The 23954-nt window shown below is 40.5% G+C and overlaps 1 protein-coding gene across 6 annotated transcripts in view; it reads right to left on the bottom strand.

The window, feature by feature from the left end:
* Positions 1 to 1565: 1565 nt before the first annotated feature.
* The window catches only part of USP6NL (USP6 N-terminal like), a 249289-nt gene continuing 226900 nt past the window's right edge, over positions 1566 to 23954 (bottom strand). For 3 of the 6 annotated variants that reach the window (XM_069765232.1, XM_069765235.1, XM_069765233.1), the window contains 2 exons: positions 19357 to 19509; positions 1566 to 6384 (listed from right to left, as the gene is read on the bottom strand). In XM_069765232.1, the coding sequence (XP_069621333.1) occupies positions 4991 to 6384; positions 19357 to 19509 (1547 nt within the window). In that variant the 3' untranslated portion in view covers positions 1566 to 4990. The remainder of the gene's footprint in view (positions 6385 to 19356; positions 19510 to 23954) is intronic. The other 3 variants (XM_069765230.1, XM_069765234.1, XM_069765231.1) reach the window with 3 other exon arrangements.

Raw genomic sequence — 23954 nt, 5'->3', positions numbered from 1 at the left:
TAGGCGTGGCCCTGCGCTTAGTAACCCGATGTTTACCCTGGTTACAAGTGAACACATCGCTGGATAGGCGTCACACACGCCGATCCAGCGACGAAATAAAGTTCTGGCCTTCTAGCTCCGACCAGCGATGCCACAGCAGGATCCTGATCGCTGCTGCATGTCAAACACAACGAGATCGCTATCCAGGACGCTGCAACGTCACGGATCGCTATCGTTCAAAAGTTGCTCAGTGTGAAGGTACCTTTAGTATCAGTTTTGAAAGCACTGTGGCATCACAAATGTGTTTGTCAGTAAGCTCCCATGACATAAGTGGCCATCAGTCAAGTAAGCAGATGTGACTAAACAAATGTGGTTCTACTAACGCATCTTGATGCAACATCATACACATGTAGCTTATAGGTGAACTGCTTTGGTATGGAAAGTGGATTCACTAATAGGCTTTGCTCTGGTACAGTGCTGTGACAGCAAATGTGGTTTATTTCTGGTAAAGGACAAAGATTCTGTCTTCACAAATTTGGTTTAAATAAATCACAAACTAAAATGTGATGTCAAACAGGTGATCTGCCTGGCTGAAATGACTGATTTTAGTCAGGTAATTATCTATCAACTAAAAGAGCTTCAGAAATGGGAACATGATGTGACAGATGTGCTACAGTCAGTCTGACTATGCCCTTTGAACTATTAAAAATGACTAAATTGAACAGTATATCAAATCCTTGAAATATTTTTGTGAAGGCAACCTCTTCTGCTGGTGCCACCCCTTGCATCAATTAGCATTTATTGAAAGAAAAAAAATGGAGAGGGATGAACCTCTATTGTGGTGGGTCTCAAATGATTCAATTGAAATCTGCCATGCTGCTTCCATTCTTCCACGCGCTTAGGGATCATGCAGATGGGCATATAAATTGGCCAATTTTTCATTGGATACCATATGGACAGCACACATACCCATGTTATCCAATAAGTTAATTATTTTTTTCTCAATCGGACCATCTGTGAGACTATATCTACATTATAATATGCATGATTTCCTCCCTCCTCTCCTCCCAAGTGTCGGATGAGACTCCTGGGTGCCTGCAAAAAAACACACCTTGCATGCTCCTCTAGAGAACTAAGTATGCAAATTGTCTCTTTAGAGGAAGGACTTTAACTTTAGTACCACCTATTTGGCTTTTACCCCAAGTTATGTTGCGAGACTCGTTAGAGGGTTGATATTGACTTGTAAGATGGCTACTTCCTATAGGTGGCTTTAGAGTTCTAGTCCTCTTCCTCTCTGTAATTTGCATAAAGTAAAGCTGGGAAACGAATGAACTTGTAGACTTTTTAATGTAGATGTATAAAATCTGATCGCACAAGGACAAAGAAAACAGGCACAAGGATGAAAATTAAAAAAAAAAAAAATCTATTTTTCTGGAAGAACTTCTGACGATTTCTCACACGCAAGTCTGCCAACGGCCTGGAAATTGAAGCAAGGTCTTGTGTTACTTTTGGAGTACCATTTCCTGCCATTACCAATGTAGAACAAGCGAACTTAACGTTTGCAAATAAGAGACACAGTCTGTAGGTACTTAATAACATTAATCTTTAACATATTAAAAATACAGTCACATTAAAAACAGTTAAAAACTGTAGCGAATGACATATGAAAATAGTGTGTATATATTTATACATTAAATCTACAATATTTACCATCACTGGCATTTTTTAAGGAACAGTGTTACCAGCTCAGCACAGTAGGTTGTACAGCTTGATTAGGAATAGGCCTGCAATTAGGACATTATTACAGTCACAGTTATGTACATTGTATTAGAATTCATTTCTGTATTTCTGGAAATGATCAGCAACAGACAACTAACAATGATCACAAAAAAATATCATTTGTTGGGATGTAGTGCTCAGCTAGCTGTTCAAACCTTAAGGCTAATTCCCATGATGAGCTTTTGATGTTCTGCACCTATTATGTTAGAGGGTTTTATTTTTATTTTTTTTTAAGTGCTTTTTACATGCATTTTTAATGCTGCCATTTTTCGTCTTTTGTTGTATGACATGTTTTAAACAAAGCTGCTTTATTTTTTTTTTCATTTTTATTTTTTACATCGTGGTATTTGGCTTTGTCAAAACTTTCTTGATAGTGTCATGTGAATGACATGCTTTGTTGCGTTTCCGCCACGGAGACGATGTGTTTTAGACGCATTGAAAATACACAATCAAAAACTGACAAGATACCCATTGTGGGCGCACAGCCTTACTGCTATGATAGACCGAACACACAGACCACTCACTGCTGACGTTACTACTACACACAGCTAACCGGTTTCCTTTTTTTTCCTAAAAATTTATTACAACTGTACCTTAAAACTTGGAAAAAATAAAAAAAAACACAACTTTTCTGATCCAACTTAAAATACTTACAGAATATGAAATAGAAACGTAACACTTCTATGTAATTAAGGTATTGTGTGTTCCCTGCAAAGAAGCATGCCGTGGTGCAGTACTACTTTGGTTTATGACGCTGCCAAGCGAAAACTGAAATGACTAACTGTTCCAGAAGAAGAGTATAATCTTAAAGAAAGCAGGGGAAAAAAAAGAGAAGTCAAAGAAAAACGTGTCAATCAGAAGTAGGTGAAAAACCCACTTAGCCCAGCACTTGGAAATAAAGCAGACAATTCAAATTGATTTGCCTTCTCTTAACTATTAGTGTCATTTCGGCACACAATGCATTGCTTCGTAAAAGGTGTGATCGTGTAATGATAAAACAGCAGACATTAAGCCATTAAAAGCCAAGGCACACAGTGAAATACACATGCTGATAGAGCAGAGTGCATGATTACTGAAGGAGGGGAGAGATTCATCTGAAAAAATGAACACGCGGAAAAAATATCAACTGTGGAATGTTTACCTATTCAGAGAGCGATCGCAAGGTGTTATGTTCCTACACAAAGGGGTGTAATTACAGGAGATATTGCTACAAATACAGATATTTTTATTCAACTTCATAGAGATAATGGAAATATTGCAAGTGTTATGCATCTGGGGGGGGGAAGAAAATGCAATACGTCAGTAATGTTAAGAGGAATATGCACTAAATGCCTCGTGGATCATCATAGATGGAAAAGAGGTATGTGACCAAAAAGGCAACACAACCGCTACTGCAGCAGCAGTGTGGAGATGTCACCTGTGACTGACCAGCTGTCTGTATACTATACTTCGTATACCAACCTCACATCTCTCTGCTTCACAAATACTATGCTGTCTCGCCTAGAAAAAAAAAAAGAAAATTAAAGTTTTTTTTACCATATTCAAACTGATTTATCAGTGGGGATCTGGTCGATTGGACTCTTACTGATGAGAACCAGGGTCCTTGAGTACCCTATATGCATAAAGCAGTGGTGCACATGCGAGTCCACCACTCCATCCCGTAGCTCTGTCTAACATAGTCAAACGCTGCAGTCTGCACAGTCCCATAGACTTTGAATGGAGCAGCAGTGCGCATGCTCAGCCTCATTCAATACAAGGGAGTCCGGGAGCAGTGGAACACTTACCACCCATTCTATGGATAGTGGATACATTTTGGTTATGGGAAAAACCCTTAAGGGTACGTTGCAATATAGCATGTCAGCCGTGGACATATCAGAAGGAATATCACTGCTGATGATATGGTGAAAAGACTGCATGTGAGCATTTATATGCAATGACCTCCACAGGATAAATTGGTCAATTTAAGCTGCTGATATGATATTTTTGCTTAAGTGTGCATGACATTTCCTAAAATCTCAATCATAATGCTGCTACTGTAAGACAACAGATTTTCCTCAAGTGAACCATGCATTTTTGCTAAGTGGGAACATACCCTTAAGGTTTATAACAAACCAATATAACTAGATCCAAGTGCAGTAATACAAAGAAATGCAGCGTTTTACCATCTTCCATAAGCATATAATATAAATTCACTATTAAGGAGGTTTGTTTTGAGTACATTTCCCAAAACTGCTTTGAATTCTGTCAATGATCATATAGGATTTCTGTGACTTTAAATTTGGACATTCTGACATTATTGCATTAGCTTTTGTTTTGCATGGGATGCACTCAACACCTACATCTCACAGCTGGTACAGCACTTTCAAAATCAATATCGGTAAAGTGCATAGTGTCAAATGGATACAATAAAGCATTTTACAGCGTGAGTAGGCTGGAGTTGTTGGAAGACACACCATTAATCCTAATACAACCTAGGCAGAATCTATAGCAGCTGCTGCTCACTGTTGAAGCACTAAAAAGTTTTACCCCCCACAAGTACAGAACCATCATTAAAAGATTGCAGGGCCTGGTTATTGTTAGCCATCCCATGCATTAGGCGTTATAATACTTTCATGTACTGTCTGTAGAACACAATAACCCTCGCTAACGCAGGTCTCCGATATCTCAACAGAAGAATGTCAAAGAACTCACATGGAGTTTACATTAAAACTTTCATTAGTCTGAGGCATATCAAAACATTTGATAAAGCTAACACAAGTAGTAGGCACATCTTAATTGACTCTTTGCTAAAACTGTATACAGATGTACTGTAGAAAGTAACTGTAGAGAGGTAACAGATTTCCAAAGTTCGTAATATTCTGGGAATAATCCCCAAATGTTATTCTTAGATAAGAATACTTTCATAAATTTCACCATAATCAATAGTCGCATTACTTAAATCTTTTAAATAATTTCATGAACTAAAATCCATTATTGAGGCACTAAAGTTATGTAGCTAAAGAATTAATAAATATCTCAGGACAAATATGTACAGAAAAGGCTACATATAGGACATTCTAAGTAACACATAGTTGGAAGTCTACGCCAACTTTACTGAATGCTTCCATGTATGCTATGGTATACTGTCCCATTCCGGACAATTTTAAGAGACTCACAATAAGTTCATGCTTGAAATGTTGCTTGTGAAGACAAAGCAACCTATCTCCACTGTGAAACCATGAGTATTAGCGGTTCACAGCATAACAGACTCATGCATTATCAGTCCATCACGGTGATTTCGAAAGTGCGGTGCTCCAGGTTTTGAATGTAGATACCGTGGCGGAGTTACTTGCTCGTTGTGAGGTGAAGTCCTTAGCCTCACTGGACTATTAACAGATAAAGAAGAAAAATTGGTCACTGGGCTAGATGGCTGGTAAGAGCCCGGGGATTTCTGCAAATTGGACAAGTAACTTCTAGATGCCTCCCGGTTTAATGGTTGTCCAAAGGTCCCAAAAGACACTTCAGGCACGAAAGTGTGGTCCAGTTGGTAATCTATAGGTGGAATAACAATATATCTGTGGTTTTCCCTCTGATTAAAATTACCTAAGCGTAGAGTAGCATTCTCTTCTGCAGGTAGAACTTCAATTCTGTTGGAAGGCGAGGTTACTGGGTTTTGCCTACCAGTAGAGTTCATAGGTATTTTATCTGAGGGAAAATCAAAACTGTCATCATATGACATATTTGATTGACCGATCCGGGTTGGTGAATGGTGTCCACTATTTAGTCTACTCAATGAGTATTTTGCATTATTTTGATAAAGTGGTGGGCTGCTGTAAGATGGTGGTGGTTGTTTGTACCCATCACCAGTACCCTGAAATGGTGTTGAACGTCCAGGAGAGCGTGGTTGCATACCAAAAGCTGAATTACTTTCAGTTGTTCTTGATGGACTGGATCCTTTAAACGGAATCTGTGATGAAGTGCTATTAAAATACATCACATTTTTGTCAGACAAATCTGACTGTTGTCTGGAATCTTCAATATGATTGTCAATCTCATTTTCACCCCCAGAAACATTATCATACTGTGATGCATTGGATCCTCTCTTACCTCCGGCATCAAATACTCTATTTTTCTGCTTCACTGCTAAACCTCGAGATTCAGTCTGACCTGAAACTCTATATTCTGGGGGATTGCCCCTTACATCACTCATGTGTTTTAGTAGAAGTTCTTTATTTTTGGATTCTGATGGCAAATTCCATTTAGGAGCTATTCCCTTTGATGAACTGGATGTTGCATTTGAGTTTTGATTGGCGGCAGCATGGTCATAGTACTTAACTTTGTCCTGAGTTGGAGTAACCGGCTGAGGAAATTTTCGATTGTGTCCATTTGTCTTGAAATGTTCAGTGCGATATTCTCCAGATTCTCTCTTTATGGATTTCAATGTTGACTTATCAATCGAATTCTTTCTCCTCTTCTCGGTTGGGGAAGCTTGTGGTGCTTTACTTGGAGAATTAACTTTTTCAGGTTTAATTTGGTTTGGAAGCTTGCCGGTACTCTTTTGTCCATTCATCACATGATTTGCAAGTATTTGAGCAGGTTCAGAAGGAATTAGACCAAGAGTTTTCTTAGGCTGTTCATCGTCTTTGCCTAAAATATAAAAAAGAAAGAAAATATGAATAAAAAAAAAATAAAAATAAAATAAGGAGTAAAATGGTATAAAGCTTTCTGTATAAAAAATGTTGGCATTTTACGATAAGATGAAGTAATTAAAATTAATAAGATTGGTCCACTTTATGAGCGAACAATGTAAGGAAACCTTGAGGTCACTCATGGGAAGTGCCAATCTCATAATAAACCATTCATCATGGCAAAGCACGTGTTACCATGGGTCCACATAGCCTTACAGGATAGCTTAACTTCAGTTTAGGAGAACACACATTTCTCTGCTGAAATAGCAGTACAGCATTAAGAATCCCGAGCATTAAAACTGTAAGATGATAATATCCTCCCAGCACAAAAAAACACAATGCGGCACAGGCACCAAGCACAGATTCCGTCCCAAAGCAGATATTGCAAAGCTCCCCCTAAGAAGACGACTTGTTGGACAATTGCTATCGCATCATTCCATAAACAGTGACGTGTCCAGCTCTAAATGTGCAGTATACTATAGGAAGTGTGGATTAAATCCGCGCTGCCGTAATAACGATGAGGCATGGTTTTTAAGTCTACTATCAACTGAAACCTCATCATTATTACGGCAGCGCGGATTTAATCCACACTTCCTATAGTATACTGCTTCATATGGTCGGTGACCGGCTTGTGGATCTGCGGCAGCCAAAATCTTTACATGCCTGCCTTCAGCTTCACCAGGAGAGCGATTTTCTTGGCGATTCCTCCATTCTTTTGTGAGATAAGACCCTATTTGCACTTTGTGTCTCCCTTTTTCCCTTCAAATATTAATCAGCTCTAAATGTGAGAATGCTTATACAACACCCGCTCCTCCTTGGGTATGGGAGTGATGATTTGATAATAAGAGGCTTTTAGGAATCTATTTATAAATTAGACTTGCTTTATTTCCCTCGCACCCTTCCAGTAGACTCCCTTAAAGATTTTAACAGCATTTGCTAGTTACTCAGTGTGATTTCAAAAGTAGATTTGACACATTGCATATAGTAGAACGTATCAAGCCAATTGTAACTTCTGAAGCTTGTTTTTATTGTAGTTTAGTAAAATAAAATACGAAGGAAGGAACATTGACACTTCCAGAGGAACAGTACAAAAGACAAAACAGTGTGTGTACGAGTATAATATGTGAAGGATGCTGCTCAACATCTGTAACCTGTACAAAACGAGTAGTCCCGCTTGTGAAAAGTCTTGTATAAATCAATCGCACTTTGTTTTCACTAGCAAGAGGAAAAGCTTGCTTTGTCATCATTTTGGTGTAAACAAAAAAAAACAACAAGAATTTAGCAATATTATTTCAAGGCTACCCTAGTCTCAAACCAAAACCTTGTATTTAAGTCAAGCAAAAATCAGAGCCAAAATGTATAAATTTCTTTAAAAAAAAACATAAAAAAAAAAAAAAACGCGATCCAGGTTGACTTTTGGAAAGTGAACGTTTCCAGGCAGTAATTGTAATTCTAAATCTACTCAACTATACAAAAATTAAAAAAAAAACAACCTACATAATCTAGTTGTACAATGATTTATTGGCTTAAAATTCTGAAAATGACTATAAATGGATTCGGTTTTATTTTAATTACAAACCTTTCTACATAGAAGACATTGATCATGGCAGTGATGCTTGAGATTTTCTTTATATAAAAGACATATCGAGACCTAAGTTTTGAAGGGTACATACGATGTTTTTATTTACTACAGAATTACTTAAGCGCATATAGATGCAGTGATCCAAGTTCTGGGTGGCTGGGTTCATGTTCTCTGGAATGTTAATTATTCAGGACATTCTTTCTTCGAGAAATAATTTGTTAAAACGAAGAGGGGGGAAAAAAATCAAAGCCAGTAGCACTCTTCTAAAACAAAGCCTTCTAATATAATCCATCTTTGTCTTGCTTGGTATTTAAATGTATGTCCCCTTTGTTAATAATGTCACTCCTGCAGTTCTTTCAGGAGTTTAGCTTAAGCTTGCCTCCCACTTTTCACGGTTTATGCTGATTTTGGAATTTAAATACCAGGTGAAGTCAGATTTAACACTTGAGCTCACAAATCCAGCAAGTGTGTAGGTGAAACTCACAAAGAAAGAAATCTTAACTAGCAGTGTTGCATCAAATATTCAAAGGAGTTCCACAGCATAAATAATTTAGTATATTTACTACACAAAACAATCTGTTTAAAGAACATCAAGTTCTCAATGGTTAGCTTCATAAGCCCAGAGAAAAAAATAAAAGAAACCAAGACCTCCTTGCCTCACAATCTATGATCAACCATTGTGTCCTGACCAGCACACTAGAGAAGAATTGATCTCTTAAAGAGGACTTTTCACCAAATTTTTCATGTTGAAAGGTATTACCTGATAAGTTTTCACAGGGAGCGTTATCTTTTTCCTCATTGCCCAATCATAAGCAGGCAACGCCAATCAAAAGAAAGAGGAAAATGATCATCATAGCTTAGAGAAGGGTTCTCAGTGTGTGGTGAGATTTAGAATGTCAGACAGCTCCGACCTTCCGGCCTAACCTCCTACATGAGTAGTTCTCTTCCTCTCATAGCACTGTCAGTTCTGCTGTACTGCCCCTCCCCCGCGCTGACTTAGAAATGAGGTTAGACCAGGAAATCAGAGCTGTATCATTATATCTCACTGAGTAACCTGCTCTATGTAATGGTGAGGTGGTGTTTTTTTCTACGGAATAATGATGCCTGCTTATGATTGGTCAGGATCATACAGGGAGAAGTACATGCCCCCATTGAAATCTGCTAACACCCACTTGGACGTAACGAAAATTAACTGATTGGAAGCAAATACTTTGATTGCCATTACCTCCGCAATGAAGGCAGAGCCTTAAAAAAAATAGGTTTTTTTTAAATCTATGTTCCGCTCTTGCGCAGTCACTATTACATTGTGTATCTAGTTCAACATGAAAAATGTGGCGATACGTCCCTTTTATAGAGTAACACCAGTTCTGCAAAAGAGCATGTAAGGTTGTTATTGGCAGCAACGAATAAGGTCCATTGTTTCATGACAAGTAGGAAGGTATGAACCATGTTTGAGCTCCCTACTGCAGACTGTGCAGCGACCATTCTCAAATACAGTTGAAACCAGAAGTTTACATACACTATATAGAGACACAGATGCATGTTTTTCTCAATATCGGACATGAAATCAGAATAAACCTTTCCCGTTTCCGGTCAATTGGTATTACCGTAGTCATTAATATTTGCCAAATGCCAGAATACTGAGAGAGAGAGAGAGAGAGAGAGAGAGAGAGAGCGAGAGAGAGCGCGCGAGCGAGAGCAAATGTTTTAAAGCATTTTTATTACTTACTGCAAAGTAAAAATTTTACATTTATTTCATTAGCATTTGGTACCATTGGCCTTAAACTGAATGACTTGGGTCAAACATTTGGGATCTCCTTCCACAAGATTCTCACAATAGTTGGTCAGAATTTGGGCCCATTCCTCCTGACAAAACTGGTGTAACTGATCCAGGTTTGTAGGTCGCCATGCTCTCACCGAACTTTTCAGCTTTGCCCATGAATTTTCTATAGGACTGAGATCAGGGCTTTGTAATGGCAACTCCAAAATATTGACTTTGTTATCCTTAAGCCACTTTGTTACCATTTGGCAGTATGCTTCCGGTCATTGTCCATTTGGAAGAACCATTTCTACCCAAGCTTTAATTTCCTGGCTGATGTGTTGAGATGTTGCTTCAGTATTGCCACCTAATCTTCTTTTCTCATGATGCCATCTATTTTGTGAAGTGCGCCAGTCCCTCTTACAGCAAAACAACCCCACAACATAATATTGCCACCCCCGTGTTTCACAGTTGGGATGGTGTTCTTAGGCTTCCAAGTTTCTTCTTTTTTCCTCCAAACAGAACGATGGTCGTTATGCCCAAAAAGGTCAATTTTAGTTTCATCAGACTACAGGACGTCTCCAAAAATTAAGGTCTTTGCTCCTTTATGCATTTGCAAACATTAATCTGTTTTTGTAATGTTTCTTTTGGAGTAATGGCTTCTTCCTGGCAGAGTGGCCTTTCAGCCCATTTCGTTTCACTGTGGATATTGACACAATCTTACCAGCTTCCGCCATCATCTTCACAGGGTCTTGCTTTTGTCCTTGGGTTGATATGCACATGTTGGACCAAAGCACGTTCATCTCTGGGACACAGAAGCAGTCTCCTTCCTGAGCGGTATGATGGCTGGACATTCCCATTTTGTTTGTACTTGCGTATAATTGTTTGTACAGATGAACGAGGTATCTTGAAATTGTGCCCAAGGATGAGCCAGACTTCGGCAAGTCCACAATTCTCTTCCTGATATCTTGGATGATTTTTTGAAACTTTCCTATGATGCCACACAAAGAAGCAGTGTATTTTAGGTGTGCATTAAAATACATCCACAGGTGTGGACACTAGATAACTCAGATGTTGCCAAAAAATTTATTAGAAACTTCCAACACAAACACATGACATAATATTCAGCAGTCCAGAATAGTTTAAGGGCATAGTAATCTTGGTGCATGTAAACTTTTGAATTTGCAGTAAGCAATAATAATGCCTTAAAACATTGTATCTCTTATTATTACGGAATTTGGTAAATAATAATTATGGTAATCCTAATTGACCTAAAACGGGAAAGGTTTATTCTGATTTAATGTCAGATATTGAGAAAAACATGCATGTGTGTATTTTTATATACTGTATGTAAACTTTTGGCTTCAACTGTACATGTAAAAAAGTGAGGCTCTTAATGCACATTTTGATAAAATTATGTGAGCTCATCTGCCAGCAACTAGACAAGACACTATACAGACTCACTCAAAAGAACTAAAAAGAATTGAATTCAGCTATACTTTTTATACATTTTTACGTGTGTAGTAAAAGTGGGATTCACGTAGTCAATGTTTTGTTTTCAGAGTGCAGTTACGTAAGTGTTTGTGTCTACATTAGTACTTCAACCTCAGTGTAGTTTATTTTTGTGGTTGCATACCGCCCCCTAGTGGCATTACTACTTATAGCACTATTCAGTCAGTCTACCTTGAAGCCATTTCCAGTGAGGATTCATCAGCTTTATTAATTACAGGCTAGTCAGTATAGCTGAAATTTAAGACTGCATCCTCTGCTCTGTAAAATCAAGACTCAGGGAAAAAAAAGAAAAAACTTTACATTTAAAAGATTTAATAAGGTAAGAACTGACACTAAGTAAAGCGTTTATTTTAATTAAGGTTTATATCATTCATGAATTGTTATAAGATATCCCAGTGCAATATGTACACTGATTATTTATGCCTTTAACAGCAGTAATACAATGGGTTAAAAGAAATACATGTACCGGATTTCCTGCTACATTTAGCAACAGCTTTAACATATATGTGTGAGTGCACTATATACATGCATTAATATAGTAACGTAAAACATATCCATCTTTATCTACACATACACATATACACGCCCATGCACACACACACAGATAGACAGAGAGATGTGCATGTGTATTTCTATGTATATCTAGATGCCTTGGGGAGACTTTACAAGCATGAATGTTCCCTTTACCATCACAGCATGGATTCAGTCTAAAGAAAGGGCAGCCATTGCTTTTTTTTTTAGTTAAATGTCACAAGAAAGCACCTGCTTTCTACACTGATAAAAAATTGACACCCTGCTGCAGCATTTAGCAGTCATTATAACGAAAAATAATGTGCTGAAAATTGCCAGTGAAATCAAAGCCTCTTCTACCTGAATGTGAAGGCTACAATGGGCATAAGGTAGATGATCACAAAACGCCTACGACAAGTGTGAAAATAGGTTTCTACCGCTCTGTACAACACAAGAGCGATTCTGGGAGTTACAGAGCACCGAGTGTCAGACGAACACGTTCTAGGCCACTTCACGACCAGTCTATTGTAGCCTACACTCTGCAGCCCCGGTGGGAGAGAAACACACGGCTGAAATGTTTCATGAGGGGTAAAGGTTGGCTCTGTTATTTTTGTTTTCATGTTAACATCATTTTGGATGGATTTTAGTAGTAAGACATTATGTGAGGTAGCACTCCCAATTCACAGGTCTACTCCTAAATAATTTCTTGTACAGTTTAGACTAGGGGTGGGCAATACATTTTCCAGAGGGGCCACAGGAGACACCGTGACTGTTTTGGAGGGCCTAACCAATAGGCTAAAGCCAATTCTGATCAATTTTAATATCAATATATAATCATTACATTATTGGAAATTATATTAATATTAATTGCATCACTTAATATTGATCAGAAGTATGCTGACATCCCCCTTTATCATTTGAACCCCACCCAGCCGCCCAATGCCAGGATGAGGTCCCCACAGCCTCCCCATGTCTAGGCCTCCCAATGCCCAGAGTGAGGCCCCCACAGCCACCCCATGCCCAGGGTGAGGCCCCCACAGCCACCCTATGCCCAGGATGAAGCCCCCACAGCCGCACCATGCCCAAGATGAGGCCCCAGTCACCCAATGCCCAGGATGAGGCGCAGCCTCCACATGCCCAGGATGAGGCCCCCACAAACTCCCTATTTCCAGTGTGAGGCCCCCACAGCCCCCCCCACGCCCAGGATGAAGCCCCCATAGCTGCACCATGCCCAAGATGAAGCCCCACAGTCGCCCAATGCCCAGGATGAGGCCCCCACAGCCTCCCCATGTCTAGGCCTCCACATGCCCAGGTTGAGGCCTCCACAGCTGCCCCATGCCCAGGATGAAGCCCCCACAGCCGCGCCATGCCCAAGATGAGGCACCACAGCCTCCCCATGTCCAGTGTGAGGCCCCCACAGCCTCCCCATGTCCAGGATTGGGCCCCCACAGCCTCCCCATGCCCAGGATTAGGCCCCCACAGCCTCCCCATGCCCAGGATGAGCCCCCCACATGCCCAGGGTGAGGCCCCCACAGCCTCCCCATGTCCAGTGTGAGGCCCCCCACAGCCTCCCCATGTCTAGGATGAGGCCCTCATAGCCTCCCCATGTCTAGGATGAGGCCCTCATAGCCTCCCGATGTCCAGGATGAGGCCCTCATAGCCTCCCGATGTCCAGGATGAGGCCCTCATAGCCTCCCCATGCCCAGCCATACATGTCATGCACATGGAAAAAAAAAAATATGACCACCACATACTCACCTAGGTCCCGTTCCCCAGGCGCTATGCTTCTGCTCCCGTTTTGGAGTCTTCGATGTGCTGACTCTTCACAGTACATAACTGATGTAATGAAATGATGTCATCACATCAGCTGTTTCACATGCAGATTCGTTGAGGAAGTGGACAGAGGCCCCTCCTCCACCACTGGTCAGTGCAGATGGAGACAGCAAGCAGGAGAGCATGGGAGGGCACGGTGCGGGCATGAAAGGGCATGGTGCGGTCCGTCGGCCACCGTTTTCCAGCCCCTCAGCTGTCTCTGTCCATGTGCCAGATTGGGACAGCCAGAGGGCACTTTGCCCAGGAATGGTTTAGACTGAAGATTTTTCAGTCATAGTTAGGATTGAAAATGTATACCCAATCTTTATTGCAGCAGAATAAAAAAAATAAATACTTTCCAGGTACAAGCCAAGGACTAATTAAAGCGCCACTCCAGGGTTATTTTGTAATCTAAGGTCCCTAACCCTACTTTTATACTCACCTACAGCAGTCTTCACTAGTGATGAGCGTGTGTACTCGTTGCTTGGGTTTTTCCGAGCACGCTCGGGTGATCTCTGAGTATTTGTTATTGCTCGGACATAAAGTTTTCATCGCCTCAGTTGCATGATTTACGGCTTCCAGATACCCTGAATATATGTGGGAATTCCCTAACAGGCATTCCTTACATGTATTCAGCGTATCTGGAAGCCGTAAATCATGCAAATGAGGCAATAAAAACTATATCTCCGAGCAATAACAAATACTCGGAGATCACCCGAGTCTCCTCGGGAAAACCCAAGCAACGAGTATACTCGCTCATCACTAGTCTTCACCTTTTATCACTGCAGCACATGTCGGACTCCAAAGGTTAATGGACCTGCCACATCGGCTCCAGTGTTCCAAGGAGTGAGCCAGAGGTTACTATTCAATGCAAGCCTATGAGAGCACCGTTCTGGCTCTCAGACTGCATTGAGAGCTTGTGAAGTAACTTCTACCTTATAGCCATTCAGAAGTTGCGGTCACAAAGTAGTACTGAGGGACCGAAGCAGCGCCAAAGAAAAATAAAAAGCTAAATATGCCAGAAGGTGAGTATTGGACCAGGGGCAAAAGCACCACTGCAGCGTTGAGGGAAAAAAACCAAAACACTGGAGTGGTGTTTTAAATAATTTCCTACGAAGCACCACTGCAGCGTTGAGGGAAAAAAACCAAAACACTGGAGTGGTGTTTTAAATAATTTCCTACGTGTTTCAGACAAAAATATAGGTTTAATTCAAACGAATGAGCAAAGTGCTCGATTAGCAGCCACTATTGGTGCATCTATGTGGCACTTACACTAATGTAAATGTATATGATCTAAATCAGCAAACTAAAAAGGGGACTGCGAAAACAGACCCATTCTTCTATTGATGAACAGCTAAAAGTTAAGGTTAATGGAAAGCATAAAATGACCCATTAAAAAAAGAGAATACCGTATGTCTCTTCAAGTCCATAAATACGTTTCATCTTCCTATTAGACTGTCTTTCAGAAAAGATACACTTGAAGTGCAAATTGAGTGCCTGAACCTTTTTTGTTGCATATCATGTCCCCCATTGTTCTGTGGCTGCAGTGCTTATGTGCTAGCAGTTTTATAACAATCAGTAATTTACTATGGTCATCACAGAGCCCTGATGCTAGCAAGTATGGCACATAACCGCTGTCACCCATCACATAACATTATTAACCATCTTGTGTTTCACTTTTGTTTATTTTGGAGAACATTTTCTAACCTTGGGACAGGCGCATTTCTGGCACTCCCGAGTTCAGGAACAGGTTAGAAACCATGTATAATATCTAATTATCTCAATTTCTCAGCTCTAAAAGTAATCAGTGACCTTCATATGGATGTATTAACAGAGAGTAGACAAAATCAAATGCAAACAAAAAAATAAAAAAATGCAATAACCATAAAATTAAATAAAACAAACAGTACCTCGAGAGGCCATTTCTACAAAATATCCACAAACTTTGCATTATTCATTCATAAAATGAGCAAAATAAACAATTGTGATGAAAACCCGCCAGAAAGTACAAACCTTCAAAAGTGAAGTTTATAATAGTGATGAGCAAGTATACTCGTTACTCGAGATTTCCGGAGCACACTCGGGTGATCTCCGAATATTTGGGTGTGCTCGAAGATTTTGCTTCCGTCTCCGTAGCTGCATGATTTGCGGCTGCTTCCTAGCCTGAGTACATGTGGGGATTGCCTGTTTGTTAGGAAATCCAGACGTATTGATGAAAAGGAATGGTGGTTTTATTCAACACGTTTCGAAGTCTATATATGACTATATATGATATGTGTGTGGTGTTTCCCGAGGAAGAAGTCATATATAGACTTCGAAACGCGTTGAATAAAACCACCATTCCTTTTCATCAATACGTCCGGATTTCCATTTGTTCAGCAGTGCAGACAATATCCACAAAAATCCTTTGTATGGTTCCTGATATGGTCATTCTTTGACCTGTGGATCTGCGACAGCTGACGTTTACATGCCCTATCAAAGGGGCACCAGGTGAGCAGTTTTCTGAATAACAGATTCTGAAATTGTTGGATAAGCCACTATGTGCACTTCTTCTCTCCTATAGTTTCTTTGTTTGTTAGGAAATCCCCACATGTATTCAGGCTGTCTAGCAGCCACAAATCATGCAGCTACGGAGACAGAAACTAAATCTCCAAGCACATCCAAATACTCAGAGATCACCCGAGCGTGCTCGCTCGGGAAATCTCGAGTAGCGAGTATATTCGCTCATCACTAGCTGATAATGACACACGTTCTGTATGATTAAAAATAAACTTAAAAGGGTTGTCCACTATTGAGACAACCTCTACTCATTCTTTTACTGGAGGAGGATGAAGAACCGTAGTAACACCTATACTTACCTCTAATATCCTCACTAGTTATGAGCGAACGTGCTCTGATAACATTTTATTTGAGCATGGTCGGGTTTATCCAAGTATCTCAGGCATGCTCGGATAATATATTCACGTCCCCGCGGCTGCATGATTTGCGGCTGTTAGACAGCTGCAACACATGCGGGGATTGTCCAACAGCCGCAAAACATGCAGCTGCAAGGACTCGAAAATATTATCCGAGCACGCCCGAGATACTCCGATAACATCTTATCCGAGCACGATCGCTCATCACTAATCCTCACCCATCTCTTGTAGGCTGTGAGCCTTCGCATGCAGGGTCCTCTCTCCTACTGTAGCAGTCGGTAACTTGTAATGTTCAAGATTATTGTAGTTATTTTTTTAGGTCTACTCCCTTCACATATAAAGCGCCAAGTAATACATGGCACACTAAACAATAATAATAACAATAATAATTATGCCAGCGTCATTCCAGCGGTGTCAGCACTGGCTCTCTCGGAGCTCACGTAAAAATTTACCTGGGCTAAATCAGCGGCTGCTTCAATGACTCTTCCTTTCAGACACAACAGATATCTAGAGATTGTGAGAGCAGCCGTAGCTCGGATTTCCTCTAGGTGTCAATTACACCCAAAGGAGAGTGGCAGTGAGACACGTCACATGGCACTGCGATGTGCATGGGAGGGGGTGGTACGCAAATTAACACCAGAGGCAGAGTTTTCTTCCAGGCACCGTACGCCCCGGAGCCAGGCAGAACTAATTAACAAGACTAAAAGTCTATTTCTCACCAACAGGATTGCAGCTATGAGGCTTATAGGTAGGACTATTTTAACAACTCTATCACCTGTATGCCCATAGTAATAGCTTATGAGTGCCTCAGGGGTTAACAGATTCCCTTTAACTGCTTAAATGTTTTTTAATGATAGTGGCATATCTAGCTTTGCAAACTATGTAGCGGCAGAGAGTCTACATTAATTGCAGGGGTTTTTTTAAGTCGTTTTTCTCTATCTTTTAGTATTTGCTCACAAATGTCTGTTCTATTCCTGATCTAAGCTTTTAGTGGAGACAATTCTGTGCTACACTTTATGTACATGCTCAATAGTGGGGCAGTGCTGTGAAGTCGGAGTTGTGGAGTCAGATTTCAGCGAAACTGAGGAGTCTAGGTAGGTGGTTTGGCTTACCATCTTGTTGCATCTTTTTCAAAGTGTCAAAAAATGGTTCAAAAATTCAGGCGAACATAACAAAATCACTCCAGTGGGGAGGACTGGAGAAGATTTGCCCCACATTTTGCGCCTTTTTTTAAAGTTACAAATTATAAGTTAAGCAAAAACATCTGGAAACTAAAAATAAAACAGACATTAAAAAGTGCGCACGTGGAAAGATACATTTAGTGAAGAAAAAAAAATAAAGAGCAATACACTAAAACCTACACTAAAAACAGGCAGCAATACAATAATAAATACAATAATAAACTGGGCCGATAGACTACAGAATGAAGTACGGAGGTTGTTCCTGTAATGCAATTGTCATATCACAAATGCTAAGGAAGTTTGACAAAATTTTTCATGAGAAATGCTACAAAATGGAGGTTCACAGCGTAGAGATTTGAACAATTGCATTCATCAGTGCCGTTCGTAAAAAGAAATAACTTCATATTTAACAGAGCTGAAGACTTTGATAACTCTGAACATTAGAGCAATGGTTAGTTTTTGTACAGTAAAAATATCTTGGAAATGCCTAAATTATCGTCACTGAAAAAGGCACCACAAGCTGGTCATACATGCTAGATAATTGTCAGATTGGCGATGCATCACTGTTCCCATTCTGGGTCACAAAGAATCGGCCTTGTTGGATTTTAGCCTGTCCAATTGCCTGCTCCCCCGGTAGATAATTGTAAAAAGCTATCTAGCGGTATGTTCTGCAGAACTTTTTTCCTGCTAAACCATCCACTTTCAAAAGCTTTCAGGATTCAAAAATAAAGCACATCACTAAACATTTCTGTATGTGAAGGTAAACCCTAGTTATACTTGGTTACAGTGGAGGCATATCACGCCATCACCATGGGCTCATTGAGTGAAAGCTTGAAATATTAATTTTATTTTATCATCCTCAACAGCAGCCAGTTCTCTAGAGCAGCTGCGTGAAGAGCCGCTTGGTCAATAAGGCTAGAATCACAAAATCAGTTCTTGATGCAGTTTTCTGAACCAAAGTCAGGAGAGGATGCAAGAAAAGAGATAATAAATGGAACAAATGCTATGCCTTTTGCTGGATACAGTTTATCTTTGGAGCAAACTGCGGCCAGAACTGCTTGAGTGGAAGCTGTCTGGCCACACCAGAACGGTAAAGCATTTCCTAATTTCCCTGGGTTCTCTTTGGGACCAGTCCTTTAAGTGTGGAAGTGCAAAATATCCAGGGCCTATTCCTTTTTTAGCATTTAAAAGATTATGTAATACTGTTAGATATCTTAAAGATAAGCTTTACATCTTTGCATTAGCCATAATAGTAGAAATAAAGCTTATTCCATAAAGTAGGAATAAGCATTATGCGGCTTAAAAGTGGTTCACTGGTACACCCACCCCTGGAATTGGCTTCCTACAAAGAAGCAATGAAATCATGACAACTAGTGATCCGACTACAGATGCCACCGAGGCGACTGGTACTTGGGACTTCATAGATTACAGCCCTTCTGAGACTATGAGAATGGCGCCGGGAGCAGGGGTGAGTTTGTCTTTTTTCCCCCCTTTCTCTAGGCTGGCTTCCCCCTATCAAGTTTATAAATATACCACAGAACCCCTTTAAATTAAAAAAAAAAAATATCTACAGAAAAACCATGTTTTTCAAAATTCAAAGGTGAGGGAATCTCTACTTTCACTATAGACCTAGATCACAAAGACTTGCAAAGTTTCCTACCTGGAGGAGGAAGGTCAAGCTTTGCACGCCTTAACTCAGTCATTGAGAGTTGCAGTTGTTCAATCACATAGTCATCTTCATAACCGAAATTCTTAGCGAGGCTCTCCTGTAGGAACTCGATTAGATCTTCCATAGTCAGCTTCATTAAGTATTCTAAAGGAAAACACAATGAGGTTACTTAAGAACAAAACGAGCAGGTAAAGAAAAAGAAGAGAAAATTACTTCATCACATAACAAGCTCCAATAGCTATAAAGGAATCATTATAGCTTTTGGGTTATTAGCATTTACTTATTTATGAATAATTAAACTGGGAACAACAATAGTGTGAAAAACGCTATGCTAAATTATAAAACTTCATTAAAAACGTATGGTTTCATGGAGAGCATATTAATGATGGCTGGCACATCCCAGCTTGTAGAGAGCGCCTTGTGAATGCATCCAAGTGTTGATTGTGAGGCCATTCAAAGAAAAAACATAAAAACGCAGCGGACACAAAATGAAAGTCATAATAAATACAGACAAGGAAACATTAACATGGCTAACAAATAAAGAAGGTATAGTATGTGGGGAACTCACTTTAACCTTATGCAGGGTTTTAATAAAACAAAAATCAGCCCATTAATGTAGGAAATAAAATCAAACCAACAACAATAAGAGCAATAAGAGCATTATTTAGCCCTGTCTACCTATCTATATCCGATATTATAAAATAAACTACTTGACAATTACCACAAGGGGAGCAAGGACCCCGTGAGGCAGCACTTACAATCTATGATGAAAAAGATGGGACCAAGATTGACGATGCAGGTTTTCCAAATGGTCCACCTACGTTTATTACAAAAAAATAAAAAATATAGAGTAGTACACAAAGCAAAAAACCTGAAAACAAGGATCCCTAAAATGTTACTTTTAATGACAAGTTAAAAACATATTCAAATTTCATTCAGACACATTAAGGGAATATGGTGTGTACCTACTGAACCCTATAGGGTCACTATACTTAGCCCTAACTGACAGTGGAGGTAGGCACCCTAAATTTCTGCAGTAGGCGCCCACACTCCTCGACGGCTCACCCTTGATATCTCTAAAGTTCCCTACAATGCAGGAATCCTAGTGAGCCCTATATGTGATCCCTATTCCGGGTCCTGCCTGACAGTGGAGGTAGGCACCCTAAATTTCTGCAGTAGGCGCCCACACTCCTCGACGGCTCACCATTGATATCTCTAAAGTTCCCTACAATGCAGGAATCCTAGTGAGCCCTATATGTGATCCCTATACCTGCCTGACAGTGGAGGTAGGCACCCTAAATTTTTGCGGTAGGTGCCCCCACTCATCAACAGCTCACCCTAAAGTCCCTATCAATCCCTACAGTGGAGAGACCAAATAAATGTCCCAATACACCCGGCACCCATATGAAACAAAAACAAAAAATAGAGAAGTAAAGAATGCAAAAATATTGATAGCTCAAAGTCAATTAGTCAGCAATTGTCGTCACAAACTAATAAGATTGATACTTATACAACATCCCTTCAAAGAAAATTACCCTGAAAGAAAAAAATATCTAAAAAAATACGGATATACAGGATACAATAATGATACATCATTGTCCAAACGGTATTAACCATATAGGGGTCCCCAGACAAAATCAAAATAATCCATAATGAGATTAAAACAGCATTAAAGTGCACAGTGCAAAGACCGTCATCTTTTCAGCAAAAAAGAGATAATGTGCACAATACAATACTTAAAATAGCTATGTACTCATCTATTTGCCGTAATATTCCTATTATCCAAGAATCCCAAAATAAAGGATTGAATAGTGCTTGATTTGGGTTTCAGAGTCTGCGACATCCCCAAGCAATTTCCAACGCGTTTCCCCACCATAGGACTAACGGGGGTTCATCGGGGTATGATAGCCACACATATAGTGAAAAATGCTGCGGAGAAAACCACTCACCGTCTCCTTCTTATCGTGGCACCATCAATGAAACACCTGCGGCCAGGATGCACGCGGCACACACGTGGTGTTCCCGGAAATGATGTCATATGGCAATGTGGAGCGCATAATGCATTACAGCTCGAAAACTTAACCCGAAATGATGAAGAGGGGAGGCGCAAATGCATTTATGCAGCTCTGTAAGATGCTCCATAGAATAATATGCCCCATATGCTGCGATAAAAAAAAAAAAGACATACTTACCTCTTATCCTGAGCAGGCGGGGACACCGGCACTTGCGATATTCACCTGTCTCCGTTCCACCACCGCGCGTCGCTGTGTCTTCCGGGTCTCTGCAGTGACTGTTCAGGCAGAGGGCGTGCATTAAACACGTAATCGCGCCCTCTGACCTGAGCATCACAGCCAGAGAACGCGGAAGACACAGCATGGCGGTGGAACGGGGACAGGTGAATATCGCATGGCTCACCCTCCTGGCACGATTACGTCCCTGCTTCTCTGATGGTCTCTCCGGCGCCGGCAGCTTGTTTCTTTGTTCAGCGGTCACTGGTACCACTCAAAGTATGTGCTCCACCCCTATGTGAGTGGAGTCGCGTCCATATTAATTACTTTAATGAACGATACCATGTGACCGCTAAACACAGGAACAAGCTGCTGGCGCCGGAGAGACCATCGGAGAAGCAGGGACGCGCAAAGACAGCGCCGGGAGCAGGTGAGCATGATGTGACAGCTGCCACTCCGGCCGCTAACCCTCCCCCCGCCGACCCCCTGGGACAATGACTCGAGTACAAGCAGAGGGGGGCACTTTCAGCCTAAAAAAATGGGCTGAAAATCTCAGCTTATACTCGAGTACATATATATATATATATATATATATATATATATATATATATATATATATATATATATATATATATATATATATATATATATATAATGCACATCAGTGTCTATACAATACATCTGTCACATCACAGATAAAATTGCACATGATAGTCACTAAATGATAATTACCCACACACTAATGCAGTATTTTTGTGCCCAAATGAGACTTAGAATGACTAAATAGCGGCATTTTAAAAACACATCTGTGCATATCATCTGATTGCCACAGCAAAAATAAAGCTGCACACGGTTATAACCACAACATTATGGTGTACATAAATGTTCTAAAGGGGAGTGAGAATCACAGCAAAAATTAAACATACCAAAAAAGGCCAACAAAAAACGAAAGAAAATAACACAATCCGAAAAAAATACCAAAGTCGTCAAATAACATGGCGAACAATAAAACAGTATAAATATACATGGCAGAAAAAAGTTCCCAAGAGATATACACCAGGTGAACTTAAATGAAGATCGTAAAGGACAACTGCTCATTTAGGCCTAACGGACTCATGGATCTCAAGATATACATCAATCTTGTTTCACATTATACAATCTTCTTATCCCAGTCTCCTAATCTCACTGAAGGAGGAATAACCTCTCTAACTATAAAGGACAGTGAACCAAGGTCACCCCCATGCTCTGTATTGATATGATGTGCAAGTGGTGTATCTCTGCCGTGCCTGATGTCTCCAATGTGGTCTCCAATGTGTTCCCCAATGCAGACACGTAGTTCCCATTTAGTTTATCCAACATAGTTTTTGTTTTTAACTTGTTCTCATTAAAAGTTAAATTTTAGGGATCCTTATTTTCAGGTCTTTTGATTTTTCTAGGATTCTGCTTTATTGCAATTGGTTTTGTTGTTAATTGTTATGGCAGGTTTCCTCTCAGGACTATTAGACACAAAGAGGTGGCTCGATGATGCAAGAGAGGTTTTTTCTGTCATTGAGGGCACTAACTGCTCTTCATCCACTCTTAAGGCCCCGTCACACATAGCGACGCTGCAGCGATACCGACAACGATCCGGATCGCTGCAGCGTCGCTGTTTGGTCGCTGGAGAGCTGTCACACAGACCGCTCTCCAGCGACCAACGATCCCGAAGTCCCCGGGTAACCAGGGTAAACATCGGGTTACTAAGCGCAGGGCCGCGCTTAGTTACCCGATGTTTACCCTGGTTACCATCGTTAAAGTAAAAAAAAAACAAACGCTACATACTTACCTATCGCTCTGTCCTCGGTGCTCTGCTTCTCTGGTCTGGCTGTGAGCGGCAGGCAGCCGGAAAGCAGAGAGGTGACCGATTCAGCGATGTCAGCGGGACCTCAACGATCAAAAAATGGCCCAGGCCATTCCGACACGACCAGCGATCTCACAGCAGGGGCCTGATCGCTGGTACGTGTCACACATAGCGAGATCGCTACTGAGATCGCTGTTGCGTCACAAAACTTGTGACTCAGCAGCGATCTCGCTATGTGTGAAGGGGCCTTTACTTTAAGATATTTTTTTTTCAGACCTTCTAGAAGCATATAAAAATAACATCAAGTCCTGGTGGGAGGTTCAATCATTGGATAACTATATAAAACATAAGATTATACCACGTGGTTTAAGGATACACCTTTTACAAACTCCAAGGTGTGTTTCCCCCACATTACTATTGAAGTGGGAGGAGGAGTCAATTTCGTCGTCCGGGATTTATGCAGATCTTATTGGACGAAGAGAAAAAAACGTTGGCAAGCTCTTCCTCCATATCAAAGAATCTCA

This window comes from Ranitomeya imitator, chromosome 4, assembly GCF_032444005.1.
Source record: "Ranitomeya imitator isolate aRanImi1 chromosome 4, aRanImi1.pri, whole genome shotgun sequence".
In the NCBI taxonomy this organism is placed as follows: domain Eukaryota; kingdom Metazoa; phylum Chordata; class Amphibia; order Anura; family Dendrobatidae; genus Ranitomeya; species Ranitomeya imitator.
The sequence above is the reverse complement of the archived record's forward strand: the minus strand, read 5'-3'. Positions and strand labels throughout refer to the sequence as shown.